Genomic DNA, 19,140 nt, shown 5'->3' with positions numbered 1-19,140 from the left:
GTAAGGCAAAAAGAAAATGGTTCCTTTTTTCTGATAGATTTATAACATACTTTTAAGAGCCCTTTTTGCTGACAAATGACTGTCTCTCACACAGGACTTACCACATATTAAGTAATTGAACTGGGCAATGGACTGTAATGTTTCTATTTTCCTGAAGCATAAGCAGTCATTTAAACATTAATTTTAAATAGAAGTTAGCTCCTCTCGTTGTTTCTGCTAAGAGCAGTTCTGTTGCTTTTAGCATCCATTAGAAAGTGAATAATTTGGACAAACATCCCTATTTTCAGATTTTGAGATATAGCATTTCATCCATTATTTTCTGGCTAGTTTGAAGTTTTGACTTTACTAGTGAATAATATCAAAAGAGCCTTCTCTTTTCCATCTCTGAATTCTTTACATATTTTGGAAATAAATAGCACAATATGTGCAATTAGAGAATTTTCAGATGCGCAGACTTTTTTAGAATGTTTAATGATATGGTTTCTAACCCAGGAATAGTCAGTTTCAAAGATTCATTATGCAAGCATATAATCATGCCATTTCCTTTCCTCCTTCACCTTCTTTAACCACAAATAATAGCTAACATTCTCGTGCTTACTATGTGTCAAGCTCTATTCTGAGCATTTTCCATTTAAACCTTACAGAAACTTTGTGTAGGAAGTACTGCATTTTACAGACAGAACTGGGGCAGTTAGGTAGGTATCTTAGAGTGGTACAGACAGAATTCAAACACAGGCATTCTGGCTCCAGATTCCATGCTTTTAACTACTAAGTAAATTGCCTGCTGGTTGATAAAATGTAGAGAAACAAGATCCAGTATACACGTCGCTGTGTTTGAAACAGTGTCTATATTTGAGGACTCTTCTATAACATATTCTATAATCCATGGGGCATTTACATTCTATATATCTCAGAATGCCCACATGAAAACATAGATCATGTGTCCTTACCGGCATCTTTATAGCACCCCATCCATGAAAATGACAAGTTCTGAATTTGTAGGATAAAAGCCGTCTGAGCATCCAATTACTGATGATCTTGTCCTAAGGGGCTTTGTGCCTTCCAGGCTGCAAAATGAACCTTCTCTTGCTTGTCTCATCCCCTACCCACTTCTCATAGATTTTTATGTCCAAACCCCTCCCAGAAACGTTCTCCTTGGGGTCACCCAGATCTACAAGAGCAGCCAAGCATTCTCTCCACATGTCTGGGCCCTGCTTCTTGAATGGAGCCACCATGAGCAGAACAGCATCTTGGGCAAAGACAAAGGGCAAGGGACTCTGTGCTCCTGCCATTCTTACCCACTCAGGTAAAGCTGGGGCACTAGAACAGTAGGCTTGATTTCCAGTTCTTAGAAGAAACTAACTCCCCTTCCCCTGTCTTCTGTCAAATCATACCCCTTTCCTATGCCCCCTTACAAAATTCTTTGGCTGAGGCATTTTAGTTTTCTTACTCTTCTTGTCAAGCCATCCTTACTCCTTTGAGAGCACAACTTCTCTCTCATCATGGCTAGATCTCTTCTCAAGTGGCTCAGCTTAGCTTTTTCCAGGGCAGATTTTTCCTGAAATTTTCAGCCCATATTCATTTGCTTTCCCCCCTGTGTTGGTTTAATTATTGTGCAATAAATTTTTAGGTTTTAAATATTACTTTAAAATCATATCTGTTGGGGGATGCCTGGGTGGCTCAATTGGTTAAGCCAATGCCTTTGGCTCAGGTCATGATCCCAGGGTCCTGGGATGGAGTCCACATCCGGCTCCTTGCTTAGTGGGGAGCCTGCTTCTCTTTCCACCTCTGCCTGCCTGCCACTCTGCCTGCTTGTGCACTCACTGGCTCTCTCTCTCTCTCTCTCTCTCTCTCTCTCTCTCTGACAAATAAATAAATAAATAAAATCTTTAAGAAAATAAAATAAAATCATATCATATCTGTTGGGGCACCTGGGTGGCTCAGTGGGTTAAAACCTCTGCCTTCAGCTCAGGTCATGATCCCAGGGTCCTGGAATTGAGCCCCACATCGGGCTCTCTGCTCAGCAGGGAGCCTGCTTCCCCCTCTCTCTCTGCCTGCCTCTCTGCCTACTTGTGATCTCTCTGTCAAATAAATAAAATCTTAAAAAACAAATAAAATCATATCTGTTCTACAATGTAACACTCTTAACATTTTCTTCACTAATTATATTACACATATATTATTTCTTCAATCAATCAATTTTTATGGGAAGAAGCCTGTTTTGAACTTCTTTTTTTTTTAACTCCATATCACCAAGGTCAGTGTTGTCAAATAAACCATGCCAGTGCCACAACGCCGGTTAATTCTGGTGTTCTTTTCCACTTATCCCAGAAGCTACTTTCAAATCCTTTTCAACATGATGTTGCAGGCAGTCAACATAAATGGATTAGGGTTGGTACTCCAAGATAAAATTACTCACCATCTCCATTCCAGGATTTTTCTAAACCTTAGCTATTATGAAAGTAAAGACCTAGCTAGAAAGTGACCAAAAAAATCATGTGTCTACTCTGACCAGGCATGATCTATCTGTACCTGCTCCAATCTCCAGCTGAAGCATGGCTGCCACCATCACATCCATGCTGTGTGAGCATCATAGTGGTTCATACATGAAACCTCCTGTTCAAGGAAGAAGCCTCAAACTCTCCAGGAATCATAGTGACTTCACTTACTTTCTACACATTCATTCAGTTGCATTCAAATGGCTCAGAAATGTAGAGTCTTCTTATATTCCAAGTGAATTCAACGGTTGCTTCATGTGTTGGGTACCAAGGAGGCTAGAGAGAAGAAAGAACCAGAGTCCCTGCCCTCCAGATTCTCACAGTCTGCTGTGAATTAAGTAACAAAGCTGTATGATATAAGATGAATTCTTATCATAAGGCATTTCATTCCTGCAGCCAGAAAGAAGTCCGCCAAGTCTGACTTGATCAATTTAGCCTGGAACACCACATCCATTTCATTAGCATGGTTTAGAGGAGATTAAGTGCTAAGACACAGGACCACTAATGGAATGAGAGCTCAGAAAAGGAGATTCATGTGGGCCAGAACCAGTGAGTAAGGCATGATGGAATAGGTGGTATTTCCTCTGAAGTTTGGGAGTAAGTGGGGTAGATAGAGGGGAGCGGCAGAAACAATACTCCTAGGAAAACTTGAACCAAGGCACAGGTGAAACAAACAAACAAACAAACAAAAAACCACTCTACATACGTTCAGGGACAATAAAGACACTGCTTTTCTGAAGCTGATTGAGGATTTCTATAGAGCAAGTCAAAGGTTGGATGGTCAATGTATTCCACATTGTTGGATGTCTTCTCTGTTCAACTGCCTTTTGTGAAAGCCTTAATACTCACCTTTTTATAATCAAAAAGAAAGCCTGAGGTAGGGAAAAACAAAAAGCTCATTCAAGAGAGATTTACTTGGGGATTTGAATTACCACTCTCAAAACTCTGTCACATTTCAAATTTCAAAACACTGTGACAAAGAAGTTAACTATACTAATGCCTATAAACTACTTTGTAAATTGTCTTGTTGATACACAAAATATTCAAAACTGCTAAAGAGGTTTGTGTTAGCTCAGGCTATTGCAAAAAAATGCCTTAGACTGGGTGGCATACATAACAGGAATTTGTTTTCTCACAGTTCTGAAGGCAGGGAAGTCTAAGTTCAAGTTGTCAGCACATTTGCTTCCTGGTGATAGACCTTTTCCTGACTTGCAGATGGCTGCCTTATTGCCATATAGTCACATGGCCAAGAAAGGCAGCTCTAGTGTCTCTGTCTATTCTTAAAAAGGCACTAATCCCATCATGGGACCCCCAGCCCCATGACCTCCTCTGAACCGAATTATCTCCCAAAGGCGCCACTATCCTGTGGGTTAGGGCTTCAGCATATGAACTGGGGAGAGGGAAGGTACAGGGGAGAGAGGTAGAAGATACAAATATTTAGTCCATTTCAGGGTCTATCACTTGTGTCTGAGAAAGCGATTTGGGGCCATGCAAGGGATTTAAAAGTTTGATGTGCAAAGTAAATTCAGAGGCTAAATTGCTTTCTTTACTCTCAGATGTTATAAACTGAGAGAAGTCACAAAAATGAACTGGATTTCATGCAGTTATTCTAGGATCTCCCCAACAATTCTCTCTCCTTCTACTTCCTCCCACATCCCTTATCTCAGCCATTTGATATTCTACTTCTTCATAGTAATTTTACTTATTTAATATCAGTGACCTTGATAAAGGTACCTCCAGTAGAGTAGACACACATGAAAACAACTTAAATTCCGTCATATTAGAGAGTGTCTTGGAATGAACAAAGAGCATGGACTATGCACTCAAGACAGCAGTAGGTTAAAAATCCCAGGTCTAAGACTTTGTAGCTGTGTGATTATACCTTAAGCATCTTTAATTTCTAATCTGTAAATTGTGGATGATAATTCCTGTTTCTAGCGGATGTTGTAAAGATTAAATGAGAAAATGCATGGTGCCTGGAATGTAATAGATACATAATAAAGGAGATGAGAATAACAACGTCTTCCTACAAAAAGGCTTCTCAAACTTCAATGCACATCACTTTGCCTGAGAATCTTATTAAAATGCAGATTCTGGTTTGATAGCCTTGGGGTGGGCCTGAAATCCTGCATTTCTAACGAGACCCCTGGTGATATCTAGGCTGCTTCTTAGAGAGGACTGCAATTTCTGTACAAGCGTTTAGTGATTATTTTGTTTTTGTTTTTATTTTTAAGTAACTGATGGTAGAGGGGAATCTTAAAAGATGAGTAGACCACACAGGAAGACAATAGTCAGTGGAAAAAAGGGCATTCCACATGTGGGAATGGAAGTAAAGTGTTTGCCAGTAGCATAGAAAGCATGGGAGTATGTGAAGCCTGGAAGGTGACTTGAGGAGGAGAGAAGTATGGAATGAGAAACCGTATCAAGACAGAGGGTCTTCTATGCATTGCCAAGGAGTTATTTATCTTGTAGGTAATGAAGAACTCACAGAAGGATTTTTAAGTTGTGAATGATTTGATGAGCTATGAGATTTAGATTACCTGGGAAACAATTGGAGGATAGGAGAATAATGGAAGTCAGGAGGATATTGTATATTTGGTGAGATAAGAACCAATGCAGCAATGGTAGTACAAATTGAGAGGAAGTGAGGACTATAGGAAGCATCAGGATATAGAATCAATAAAACTTGGGGATTTATTAGGAAGGAAAGAGGACATGAAGTTTAAGGTGCCTGCCAGGTTTCTGATTAGGTTATTGGGTAGGTGAAATATTACTTTCTAAGCAATTCAGGAGGAAGAGAAGAGTTTGTGGGAAAGAAAATGAGTTGAGCTTGGGAAATGTTGAATTTGTGTCACATCTGACAAGGAAGTATCTGTAAACAAAGTTGGAGTTATAGGAGAAGGTTGTGGAAACTGTCAGCTTATATTATGGTGGATGGATGGAGTAATGGAGATAGGTTCTGTCATTTAAGGAGAATGGTAGAAAGAGCAAGAAAAGACAAGGACAAGATTTTTATTCAAATCAACATGAAGGGTGAGCAGAAGAAGAGAAACCCACAAAAGAATTTGAGAGGAAACAATTAGAAATAGAAAAGCAGAATCAGGACAAATACTGTCAAAAAAGCCTAGGGATATGAGAGTTTCTAGAAGAAACTGATCAGCTGTGTGAAAATACAATTAGACGTCAAATACATAAAGACTGAAAATTAGGAATTGGTGGTGTTTGCTAGAGCAGTTTTTGTGGAATAAATTGTGGAAGAAAGTCAGATTATGGAGGGTTAAAAATAAATGGAAGATAAGGAAGTGGAGATAGTCATATAAAATAGTCTTTCTAGCAGCTTCTTTACAATAGGAAAATATTAGTAATTAGTAGTCTGATATAGTCTGATATACTCTCAAGGTTGAGTGTTTCATTTAATTAATGGATTGATTCATTTATTCATTCTCTAAAGCATACTTTTAGCTGCTGAAAAGGTGTGAATAAAGAGGAAACCTTTAAAACTAAGAGGTGAAGAGAATTACTACGGAACAATGCCATTTGAGACTGGAAGAAAATCTTATGGAGCTGGGCACTTGTGCAGATGGGTCACTAGATGTGGGGATGGATATCACATGCTTGGTAGCCCAAATCTGTTCTGAAATAAGGAAGGCGGGATCATCGCCTGAGCACTGAAAGGCAACTTAAGCTAGGGACTAAACTGTGTAATGAGGCCTCTCTTCAAACTTGTGCTTTTCTTCAGCAGAACTTGAGCTTCTGCTTACATTATCTGTGACATTGTCCATGAACCTTGTTGCTACTTCAAAAAAATAAGCACGTGTTTCTTAAATAGAGCGTCCTCTGATATACTGCTCTTTGGAATTCCAGATAGCAAGCTGGCCCTCTTCTCTCTGCACTCCATTCATCTGGTTTTCCAGTCAACAAGAGAAGATAGAGATAGAAAGATGGATTGTGTGTGTGCATGTACATACATTGTACTCTTTAGAGGTGATGACATACATAGGACTATCAAAGAAGTCTTCTAGGGTTGTAGAATGAAAAATTTGAAAACTGCTACTTTTATTCATGTAGAATTCTACTTAGTACATACCTTTGAACTCTTTAATCCACATAGCTTTACATGCCAAAAGTCTCATGTTCATTTTACCTGGACAGTCATGAGTCTTCATCTTCCTACTCCAGTACGCAGCTCACATCCACTCAACAACAAACTAACTTAAAATCGCAGGCTAATATGCCTTGTTGACTATCAAAGCAACAGGCCGGTTTTTGTTTTAGCCTTCAATCTTTAAGACATCGTGCTGAATTCTGGAGGTCACCTGCAATAGAAATGCAAGTCAACCAACTCAAAAATCCTTGTTTTCTTGGAGTTGGGAGGCAGGAGAAGATGGGAGATAGAAAATATTATTAGATATTTTGAATAAATGAAAAACTCTATAATGACCAATGTCACCTTTACCACTTCAAAATGTACCTTTTTGTTAATTCAATTATTCCCTATGATAGTCTTACCTTTTCCCAGTTTTTTTTTTCCAAAACACTTCTTAAATACTGAACACTGCAGTTTTAAAATATGCACAGGCATCTGATTCCTTAGGCATCTTGAGAATTTGCCTGAACGCACACGGTGAAGCTGATCCATGTCCTAGGGATGAGGTAAAGGAGGCAGGTGCTCTAGTAAACAGCTTAGAAAGTGGTTGTGCATTATTTTTGCCTCCAGGTCAAACTGTGTGACTTTCTTGACACCTGAAAAGTATCAAAACCCACATTTTGAAGCACAGTTAGGAATGTGTTTAGGAAGGTGCCCAAGGGCAGAGACAACATGTTACACAAAGACTGGAAGAAAAAAAATGATTTAATTGAGAACTTGAGGAAGCCTGGGAGTTCTCTGTTTTGTTATACTTTCATATACAAGTGAGAGACACCAGTTCAAAATGATTTAAGAAAAAGGTAGATAGATGTGTTGTCTCAAGGGCTCAAAGTGTGTCAGCAGAACTTAATCTTTCTTTCTACATCCCTTGGTTCTACCCTTCTCTCTGTAGGCTTTCTTCTCAGCCAAGTTTTCCCCCTGCTTCGGCTGTGTCACACTTATCTCCTATTACCCCAGCAACCCTAGCGAAAAAGGAGAATCTCATCTTCCAACATTTCCAGCAGAAGTCCTGGACTCATTCATTGGTTCTAAATGATTTGTCTTTGGTCAAATCCCCATCCGTCAACCCCAGAGAAGACATGGTTGAATGAAGGAAAGACTATTGTTTAAGGAAAACCTTTGTGCTGTTCCTAGGCAGGCAAAAACACAGATGTCCTTATATTGCCTTTGTGCATGCAGTGGACTCTCATGTGGATAAGGGTATAAACTTCTGTGAGACCCCAGAAATGAAAAATAGACCACTTGCATGAACTTCACAGGAAAGCAGATTTCAGCTTACTCCCAAGAAGGATCTTTTCACAACAGGTACAACCATTAGGAGTTGAAATGGGCTGCCTCAAGGTGTGCCAAGTACCAGGTCCTTCCATTTGTTCAGGCACAAACCAGATAGGCAGCTGTCAATAGAGTTGTGTAAGGAATTCCTACATTAGGCAGAGTTTTGCCTAAATGACCTGAAAGGTCTCTTTTGACGCTACAATTCTATTATCCTTGTTAATTTCCACAATTCAATTTGCAGTACAGGATAAACAAACCAACCAAATTTGATCTGAAACTTCTGCAGGCTATCACAGGTCATTTAATCTAAACCACATGGCTATAGCCATTACTCTGTTTTCTGAAGTCATCTAACAGACGTGGTCCTTAACAAGGTCTCCCTTATTAGTTTCACTTATGGCTTTTTCCAGCCTCCTGCTTATTACTCAATTGCCTTTCATTCTCCTTTAGATTGGCATGGAGAGGAGCATGAGAGTTTTCTTCTTTCTGCCTTTCGCCTCTTAAACCTTAGAAGAGGTGGGCCCCAATTAAAATTACCTTGTTTATACCTTTACCTCCAAATTTGGCTTTCACTTGGCAGGTTCAAGAATCAAGGAGAAACAGGAGCAGGAGCCATGGATAAACCATAGCTCTAAACTTTATTGAGGCAAATTTTCAAAGAAGGAAGAGTGAGATTTTTAAACTTTTGATATTAAAAATTAATCTATAAAGTAAGCTTAACATATTGCAATATTGTTAGAATTAGGGTACCAAACCACTTGAGCCATACTCGAGAAGAAATAAACACATTTGCGTTAAACAGGATTTGCTCCTTTCACAACTAAAAGCACCCCTCCCCCCCATATACAAGTATACTCTGTTCTGCTTAAACTGGAAATGACATGTTACACAATCCAGCCTGCAAATAAAATTTTGCCTTTGCCAGAATACATCCATCCTTAATAACTGATTATGTTTTTTTATGTTTTTCAGTGAATGTTGTGTCAATGTTACAGGAATTTTGGGAAAGCAAGCAGCAGCAGAGAGCTGCATTCCCAAGTGAAGGTGTGGTGGTCTATGAGTCACTGCCGTCTCCAGGACCTCCCTTTGTAAGTTATGTGACCCTCCCAGGGGGAAGCTGTTTTGGCAACTTTCAGGTAAGAAACAACCATAAATTGGTCAGTAAAAGTTAATTGGGTTAAAATAGAGTAAGTCCTTTAATAAAATGGTAACATTATCAGCTTTCTTGGTTGTAGTGAAAAGAAAGTTGTGTTGCATTCCATTATATACCCAGGAAAGTTGGCCAGGTGTTTCAATTTTTTAAAAATGCAAGTGTTTTATATTAGAGTGTCCCCTGATATTTCTTTATGGAAAATTAATTTTATATCATTTTATTTGCCTGATAGCTACTGCCTTCCTCCAAAATATTTTGAAATAAACCATAAAGAACAAGGAAACTTCTATAAAGTCCTTCCATCAGGGCCCTTCCATCACTAGGAAGTCTCCACTTTCATGAATTTTGAATCAAGTCCTAATCAATCTACTATACAGCAAAGCATGAACCAACAGCAAAGGTTGAGACTTACCAGTTTTGGGTTCAGACACCTGTGCTAAGCCCAAGTTCTACCTCTGAATAACTGTATATTCTTGGGACACTTACTTAAATTCTTGATTTCCCTGACTTTGAAATGGGGAATAATATCCATGGTGTTGGTTGAGAGCCATGAGATATACATACAATGTATTTATCTGACACATGCTAGGTATTCTAATTATTTTTTATGATTATTATAAAGACCCTTCTAGCTGGTGAAAGCTTTATTATGTCTATGATAAGGGTAATGATGACCATCAACACCTGATTGTCCAGTGTATATGACAAATATTTGTTCAGTGACTAGGAAATATCAAGCATTGGCCCAAGTAATGAGGATATAGTCCATACCTTGAGGAAATCAGTGTGCAAAAAAATTATAGTAATTAAATAGGGTTATATTTGGGGTTTGATGAATGCATAAAGAAGAAACTTCTCAGTTTATGAGTACTCCTTTAGTGTAGTAAACTGTCTCTCAATTTTCAATAACTTTCAATATGGACAATATGCTCAACAAGCATTCAAGTGTCCCTCAAAACTTTAACAAGAGGCAAATTTTCAGTGTATCTCTTGGTAGTGTAAGTCTACAAAACTTAAAGTCATGTAATTTTTTGGACTAATGTCATACTTGATATTATTTATATTTCTATCTTTACTCTCCCTTTGAACCTAGCCGTGCCTCACTCATTTATTTTATCCTGTTACTGTGTATCTATTACATGTTATTTCAAACCTTTATGAAGTGAAGGGAGACTATAGTCTAATAAATAGACCCACAAACCTATGTCTGACCCAGATAAGTCAAAGGATTCATGGGGAGTGCAAACACAAGCTGAAATATGCAGTTGAGGGTGTCTTTGCCAGTCACTACATGACATTCCTAGCATAGGGAGCAGTATGTGAAAAGGCCCCCCTGGAGCAAGAGAAAACCACAAGCACTTTCAGAATTTGGGAAGCCTGAGTGCAGGGAAGTGGTAGAAGATGATGAGTTAGGCACTCATAACAAACCATAATGGGTCTTTATGCTCTGCAAGGAAGGAATGCAAGGAAGAACAGGTTTTATTCCATATAAAATCAGGACCTCCGAAGGGTTCTGAGTGGGAGACTAATATAGTCAAATACGTTTCAGAAAGATTATTCTGGCAGTAGCATGGGGGTTATTTTAAGGCTAGTTAAAGAACTATTTTCAAAATTTCTGGCCCAGACAGCCTCCAAAGTCTTGCTTTCTACCCTGAACATTGGTCAACAGTGGACCTCTGTTTCCCCTCTGTCTAGTGACAGTGAATTGCCTGATGAGGGTGATTTGAAAGTGGGTCTAGAAGCCTCAAAACAGAACTTAATAGGTGCTCCTGGGTAACTCAGTTAATTAAGCATGTCCAGCTTAGTTTCAGCTCAAGTCATGATCTCAAGGTTGTGAGATTAAGCTGTGCATCCAGCTCTGCCCTCAGCAGAGAGTCTGCTTGAGATTGTCTTCCTCTCCCTCTGTCCCTCCCACTACCCATGACCCCCTCCCCCTCTCAAATAAATAAATAAATAAATAAATACAGTCTTTTAAAAAAAGCCCAAAAAGCCCCACAAAAACACAGAGCTTAATATAACCACAGACAGACAAGGATGAGGGGCTGGAGAGGGGGAAGAAAGCAGCAACTGAGGAAGGGATTTCCTAACCCCTGTGAGCCTGCAGGTCCATCATCAAGCATTCTAAGGTGAAATCAGCCTACTCATACAGAGCTTCCATCAGACTTCCCATTCAAGGTAGACCTTCTAGGGAAACAGAGCACAGACACAGAGCAAGGTCTTGCCAGCCAACTGAATGAATCTCTTTGTCCATGAATGTTAATGGACTAAAGACCACCAAACATTTGAAGAAAACCAAAAACAAAAGAGAAAGGCCAAGTTAAACAAACAAAAGGATATAAATAATTCAAGCCATAGATGACATAAGAGAAGATTCCAGTGAGTATCCTCAGAAAATTGTGGGAAGATATTTATCCCTAAAACAGCTATGAAAAAAGGAGCAATCAGGGAACAAGAAATTTAAAATATGATTGCCAAAATAGAACAATAAAAATAAAAAAGAGTGAATAGATGAGTGGACATAGGTCACAGCCAAATTAGTGAAGGATGACAGAATAAAACATAAATAATAAAGTAATTCTTTTAGAACATAGAGCAAAAAGACAAAGAGATGGGAAAAAAATAATACAGGAGGCATGAAGATAAATCCTGGAGGTAAACATTAACAAGAGTTCCAGAAACAGACAAAGGAAATAGAGGGGTGGAAATAAGTAATGGAAGCAATTTTCTTTTCTCCCCCCAGATTTTCTTTTTCTTTCTTTCTTTCTTTCTTTCTTTCTTTCTTTCTTTCTTTCTTTCTTTCTCTTTCTTCCTTTCTTTATCTATTTGAGGTGGGGTGAGGGAGAGAGAGCATGAGTCTAGGGAGGGTCAGAGAGGGAGGGAGAGAATCTCAAGCAGAATCCCCACTGAGCTCAGAGACCCAGGGAGGGCTCAATCTCACAATCTCAGATCATGGTCTGAGCCGAAATTGGACACTTAACTGACTGAGCAACCAAGGCAGCCCAACAGAAACAATTTTCTTGAGTTAAAGAAAAGCACAAATTTTCATATTGAACTGGCCCACCATATTCCAAACAAGATCATGACGAAAGAATCACAGGGCTCCATGGCTCTTAGGAACTTAGGGACAACTCTCTGAATAAAAGATGGATCAAGGTGCTTTTTTTTGATACTGGATTTATAATTGATCTCTGGTTTGGTTTTTAGTTTTTAATTTTATTTTAATATAGATTGAGTATATACATAAGACATGGAAGATCTAATGTAAAAGGGCAAAAACTGGCAAACCCAGTCAACAAAACCAAACTATTTTTTAAAAAAGATGAGTAAGAAAGAAAAATCTTTGGCATTTCTGAGTAAGAAAAAATGCAAAGCATATACTACACTAAGCATGATAAGAGGAATGCAATCATGGGTGTATGATGTAAGAATACTACATAAACAATTACATTAAATAACAAAGATGATATTGAATGCTTTTGGGGAAGTCTTTGTATTATCTGTGAAACTCTTCCATAAGTCTAAAAAATTAAAAGTTAAAAAAACTTCAGTGTCTCCCTATTACCTTCTTATTAAAGTCTGAATCTGAATTCTTTACTCTGAAAATAAAAGCTCTGCAGCTGACCCCAGCTTTCCCTTTCAGCTTTATCTCCCTGAATTCCTCTTCTGACACTCAGTGCTTCATCCTAACTGTTCTTCATTCATGCCTTTACTTCTTCTAGCTGCTATTTAGGCATGTTCTGTCTCTATAATAAAACATAAATGCCTCAGGGACAGGGTCTGTATCTTCATATCCCTATGACTCCAAGCACTGTGCTTTGCATATAGTAAGTGCCCAATAAATTTTGTTGAATGAATAGCTAAGTGAGTGAATAAAAAAATCTCAAATATCAATGGAGTTTATATTTGTCCACTATTATGTATAATCACTATTGATTGATACACAACATAGTGAGTACTATTATATACAATGTAACTATTATATACAGTATAATATATCAAATAAGATATTTTACCTAATAAGATATTTTACCTAATAAGATATTTTACCTAATATTTTACCTAATAAGATGGTGGGCTGGCAAAGAAAAGTCAGGAACATTAAAGTCAGGTAATATTATTATGTTCATATTTGTGGTTTTAAGTTTTGAAGGTGGGTTAGCTTAAAAATATTGATGTAAAAAAAAACAGCCAGTTCTCTCTGAATTTATTTTGTGCATAGTAACTTCCCTTCCACCATATACCCATGACCAAAAAAAGCAAGATTTGGCCATTTCCTCACCCAGGTGTGCATTATGTTTATTTATATGTAATAAATGCACTCATTATAATCTCTTAGAATGTAACATATTTGACAGATCAGTGAATGGATCCAGAGGATATAAATTTTAGAAATTCAAATTTCCTTATTTTTGTTTTTGCTTTCACTACCTTGAGAATTATGAATTTCCCAAGCATCTCATAAATTTCTCCTCAAAATGATAGGAGTTCCCCTTGATAGTACATTCAACATCCTCCTTGTGGTCTTTAAAAAATAGAAGACAAAATGAAAAAACTGAACTCTTCAAATGGGAGGCCTCTTGATGATTTCTCTGATCATTTCAGGGCTCCTTTACCTTATGTTTAAATCATTATATTTTAAAGTTCTCAGGAGGATTGTTAACATCCTTGCTTTAAAAGATGCAGAATTTCCTGAATCAAATGTTTTGAAAATGTGTTCAGTTGATTGGCTGACAAATCTGACCCCTTAACCCCTTTGGCCCCCCAAAATATGATTTGAGAAAGGAAAACCAGGAAGTTAAAAAAAAGAAAGAAAATTTATCCTAAAGCAACATCCTTACACTTTTCTTTGACTGTTCAAAAGCCATCTTAAATGCTATTTTCACCATATAACATTTCATCTTGTTTTTGCCAGCAATTGGCCAGTAAGAGCCTACATGCTCATTCCTGCAATCCCTTTCACAAAATCAAATGTCACCCTTGTGCATTGCAAATCATTTCACGATGGATTATTAATGCCAAGACCATGTGCTGAGACATGGAGAAACCATTATGCCAGCAGTAGCCTTCTTACTGAGCCATGGACGTCACCTCCAATGGTGCCAAGTAATTGAAAATACTTGAAGTGGAGTTTGGGACTGGATTGAAGGATTAATCCTTCTGGTTTCATGAAAGCTGTAAGAGATTATGCCCATTCATTCTTTAGAAAAATGGTATTCAGACTGAGCTTTAGTTTTCTGATTAATCAAAGGAAAGCAGTCAAAGGCTCTGATGGACATAAACCACTGGTTTTATGCAAAGAAACCTCCCACTGAAGTAAATGGGAGGCTTGTGTCCAAGAAGACTAATTAAGGAATTTTCAGTTAGTCTTGACACCACAACCCACAAAAAACAGAGAGCCAGAGGGAAAGAAAGCAGTCATAATCTTGTTTAAACTTTGCCTTCATAAGCTACTACAGTATTAGAAAAAGAGAAGTGAAAATGATTCATTTTTGAATTTCAAAACAATAAATAAAATGATCTATTCATATTAAATTATTTTTCTTTTAGAAAGTTATATTGAAACACATTAGTTCTTATTGTGTCTTTTATAAAAGAAACCATCCTCTAATATTACAGGCATTCAGTTGGAATTCATGCATTTTGGACATATTTTCTTTATGCCATTCTCGTCTAGGCAGTTAATCCTTCCCTAGCCACATATCATGACCATGAAAACTTGCAGTAATTTCCATTTTTTACAATAAGAGCAACACAAGGGCCATCAGATCAACGTCTGGCTCCCCTCTTGATGAACTCAGAAGAAAAGCCACTCACTGCTTCAGCAGCTGTTTTTGTTTTCAAGTGCAAAAGGAGAACTTATTTGAGTATTTTATCTTATTTTATATTTTGATTAAAAGGTTTGTGATTCAAGTTTTTTTTCTAACCAATGACGTGACCTTCCATGTCATCTGCTAGAGTGATTTGGATTAATGAATTTCATTCTTATTTGGAATAAAAACCAAAAATTCCTTTGAGTGTAGTATAAGACCATATGATTATTTGTGTGCATAAGTTAGGATTGATAAAAAAATGTGTTCTCTGGCTAAAACATGGATGTGATAGCTCAATTTATTTGAAGTGTAGGACACTAATTCATTTGGGTATCATATATTTTTCATGTTATTATTTTTTGTTTTGTTAAAATTTCTTCATGGAAAATAAATATAGGTGTTAAACACGGTTTAGGTATTTAGGCTCTTTGTGTATTGCCAAGCAACCCATGGAACTGAGACATTTAATATTACCATAGGCAAGCTGTTACTGGTTTTTGTTTTTTGTTTTTTTCATTTTCAACCAAAGCTTGGTGTCGCATAATTGGGTGACATGAGAGGACAAAGCAAATAAGCTCCTGGCAAAGCTCTGTCTCTAAAAGGCCTCTTTAAGCAGTGAAAAGCACCTTAGTTTTCAAACCAAAACCTTTGCTTATGAAGATACCTAGAAAAATTACTTTTCCAAGATGCGTACTGTCTAAAAGAAGATAGGACTGTTTGATTTTGTTGTGTTTAGCTTCTTGAGGCAGTAAGCGTACTTCACCTATATTATCAGATATAAAACATATGTTTTACACTTCTATGCATTGAATGATTCTTCTCAAGGTCCAGGGAATTGAAAGTATATTTAAATCACAATAAACTAAGTTTATGAAATTAAGTTTTTACCAGGAGAGAAGGACTAAGAGAAATTTTTATTAATTCATAGACTTGGCTAATTCAAATCGTAAGGCTCTTTTCACTGCTTATTAAATGAGGCTTGGGGCGCCTGGGTGGCTCAGTGGGTTAAGCCGCTGCCTTCGGCTCAGGTCGTGATCTCAGGGTCCTGGGATCGAGTCCCGCATCGGGCTCTCTGCTCAGCAAGAAGCCTGCTTCCCTCTCTCTCTCTGCCTGCCTCTCCGTCTACTTGTGATCTCTCTCTGTCAAATAAATAAATAAAAAATCTTTAAAAAAAAATAAAAGTTAATTTTAAAAAAAATAAATAAATAAATGAGGCTTAACCTTAACAGTCTATGTCTCAAATACAGATTTAGCTCCTGCCACAAAATTGAGACTATTGCCCTGCACTGAAGCTGTTTTAATGCCAAGTATTTCTATTTAAAATCATCCATGACCTCTTCTTTGTCTCTAGACTTGTATACCTTGACTCAAATGCACAACCCACTATGCAATGTAACTTAACTTCTAAAGGAGGCATTTCCTGGTAGGAATCTCCACAGGAAAGCATCCTGTTTTGTAACTAATGAGACCCAAAGATAGGAAGGTTAGTTATAACCCCTTCCCATTTGAAAGCCGTATGTCAAGACTTTAATGACTTGCCCATGAAACTGGGAGTGCATATTGTTTTAATGAGATGTTGTATTTATTCCCCAGTCCCATTCCCTAACTTTAATCTGTGTCTCTTAGCAAGTAAAGTGAATAGAGATGCTTGGCCTCCAAAGAGAACAGGAGAGTGCAGTGAAAGAAATGCTTAGGAAGAGAATCTGAGTGGTAAATAAAGACTTGGGACTATCTTCACAGAAGTCTACAAGCCCCTAATTGATGAGCTTTAAGAAGATGCTAACTGTCTCAGGAGTTGCTGAGTGAGGAAGAAAAGCTGACTCCATCTTTCCCCATCCCCCCTCCATCCCTCTCAGTGCAATCAGAGCCAAGTCCTTTTACATCAAAGCAACTATAAAAATAAACCAAAACTTTGAGCCTGATCAATTCATCTTGTCTTCACCTTAACTTGAAAAAAGAAAAAGAAGAAAAGAAAAAAGGGAAAAGAAAAAAACCTCAAGGAGCAAAACACAACATGGTTTTGTAATAGTTACCAGGGACCTTCCTCTAGGTATGTGTGTAGAATACCATTTGTGGCAGAGGTAAACGAGGAGGAGGCCAGGTGGTTTATATTATAAAAATAACATTCTGACCTACCATGTGCATGAAACGTTTCTTTCAGTTGACAGGAACTGGTGAGTTTTCTCTGAAAATTGGACTCCCAGACCACTCCCCTCCCCCATACCTAGCAAAGACCCCCATTCCCAGCACACACAGAGCTCCAAATTGTTCCCAACATACCTGCAGGCAGCCTGACCTAGGGAGAAAGAGACACAATATTAACTTGGGTGACTGAGTTTCAACGGTTGCCCTTTTTCACATCACCATCTGGAAGGGGGGGAAATGCTAATATATCCACAATTAGATAAATTGGAACACATGCAAATGTTCATGCTTAGACCGGGGCAGTCAAGGTCTTAAGGAACTGAAAAGGGGACAATTAACAGCAGGGCCTGGCTTGAGGCACTCTTTGTGCCCATGCCTTGCTGTCAGGATGAAACAGAGGTGTTGGTGACACTGACCAGAGCTGACAGACCGTACACACAAACTCTGCAAGACACTTGCTGAGGCTTGAATTCTGATTCACAAAAGCAAAACATTCCCAGCCACCTGAATGACAGACTTGACAGCCTAAAAGATTTGGGCAAGAATTCTCACCTCTCACAGGGTCAGTTTATTTGGTTTTGCCACCTGCAAAGCCCCAGCTCAGGAGATCCCTTGGGTAAATGTGCTATTGAATGAATGCCACCTAAATAACATTGACCTGCCCTTGACCTCCCCTTCTCCACTCCCACTCCCCCGTAGTGGGAGTGGGAATAACATCTTCAGCTTTGAGTTCATATGTACATTCAATCTGTCACATTTGCGACTATATTATTGTTCTTATTCAAAAACCTTATTCCTTACCACAGACTATTTTTCAACTCCTTGGCTACCATTGGTAGTGGCTGAGTAAAGTGCACTTAACTTGGTTTTATACATTTTGGATCTACAAACCTTTTTTTCCTTGATATCTTTAAAATAAAAATACAAAAAATCTTTAGAAGTCAGTTAAGGGGCACCTGGGTGGCTTCAGTGGGTTAAAGCCTCTGCCTTCGGCTCAGGTCATGATCCCAGGGTCCTAGGATCAAGCCCAAAATCGGGCTCTCAGCTCAGCAGGGAGCCTGCTTCCTCCTCTCTCTCTGCCTGCCTCCCTGCCTACTTGTGATCTCTGTCTGTCAAATAAATAAATAAATAAAATCTTAAAAAAAAAAAAAAAAAGAAGTCAGTTAAGATGGAGAAAAGTTACCTAAATTGATGTCTTTCTACTTGCTTTCCAGTAGGAAACACTGTAGTTGAGATGCATGTACAATTAAATCTTGGCATCTAGAAACAGCTTTCAACATGTGTATCCTGCTTATTTTCTAATACTAAACCTGGGGAAAATTATTAATCAAATGAAGGCTACCAGGAAAGTAACTGTTCAGAGAATGTCAGCCTTGTTAGAAACAGTTTCTACGAACAAGTAACACAGTTGTCAATAATTTTTAAATATTTAATAATTAACAATAAAGCATTTATATTTTTATACACATACATGACTACCAAATTTTATTTCACTTAATTTAAGAACCGTACATCTTGGGGCACCTGGGTGGCTCAGTCATTAAGCCTCTGCCTTCAGTTCAGGTCATGGTCTCAGGGTCCTGGGATCCAGCCCTGCATTGGGCTCTCTGCTCAGCAGGGAACCTGCTTCCCCCCACTCTCTGCCTGCTGCTCTGCCTACTTGTGATCTCTCTCTCTCTGTCAAATAAATAAATAAAATCTTAAAAAAAAAAAACTGTACATCTTAAAAGTTGATAAGTCACTATTTTATTTCAGGACAATCTACTTGGCCCATGAATTAATCTTGGTTGATTAATTTGCCATTGTACAGTGTCACACTTTGGAAAATTATCATGGTAGAAATAAAAACTGCTCAGCAGAAAAGGAAAATTGAGACCTCACTTACTTTAGTCAGCAGTGCTTATATACTTCCTAAGGGCCTAATTTCAGAACTGTCATAAAGAACTTTTTTTTTCTCAACCTGAACACTGCTTTCCTTGATTCTTGGGTAGAGGCAATTTCACTAGTGAGAAATAAAGATTTTGATGTTAGCAAAGGTGGACTTACCATTGTGATATTGTCATTTATAAAAAGAAATATATATTTGGTCTTTATCCTGGTCCCTGGCACAGA

At 38.1% G+C, this 19,140-nt stretch overlaps 1 protein-coding gene across 3 annotated transcripts in view; it reads left to right on the top strand.

Annotated features, from left to right (window-relative positions):
• LOC125100249 (protein limb expression 1 homolog) overlaps positions 1–19,140 on the top strand; it is a 58,765-nt gene that overhangs the window by 17,160 nt on the left and 22,465 nt on the right. For all 3 annotated transcript variants that reach the window (XM_047730286.1, XM_047730284.1, XM_047730287.1), the window contains one exon: positions 8,893–9,056. In XM_047730286.1, the coding sequence (XP_047586242.1) occupies positions 8,907–9,056 (150 nt within the window). In that variant the 5' untranslated portion in view covers positions 8,893–8,906. The remainder of the gene's footprint in view (positions 1–8,892; positions 9,057–19,140) is intronic.

The sequence above is a fragment of the Lutra lutra genome, chromosome 5, assembly GCF_902655055.1.
Source record: "Lutra lutra chromosome 5, mLutLut1.2, whole genome shotgun sequence".
NCBI lineage: Eukaryota > Metazoa > Chordata > Mammalia > Carnivora > Mustelidae > Lutra > Lutra lutra.
This window is presented reverse-complemented; position numbering and strand designations above follow the sequence as displayed.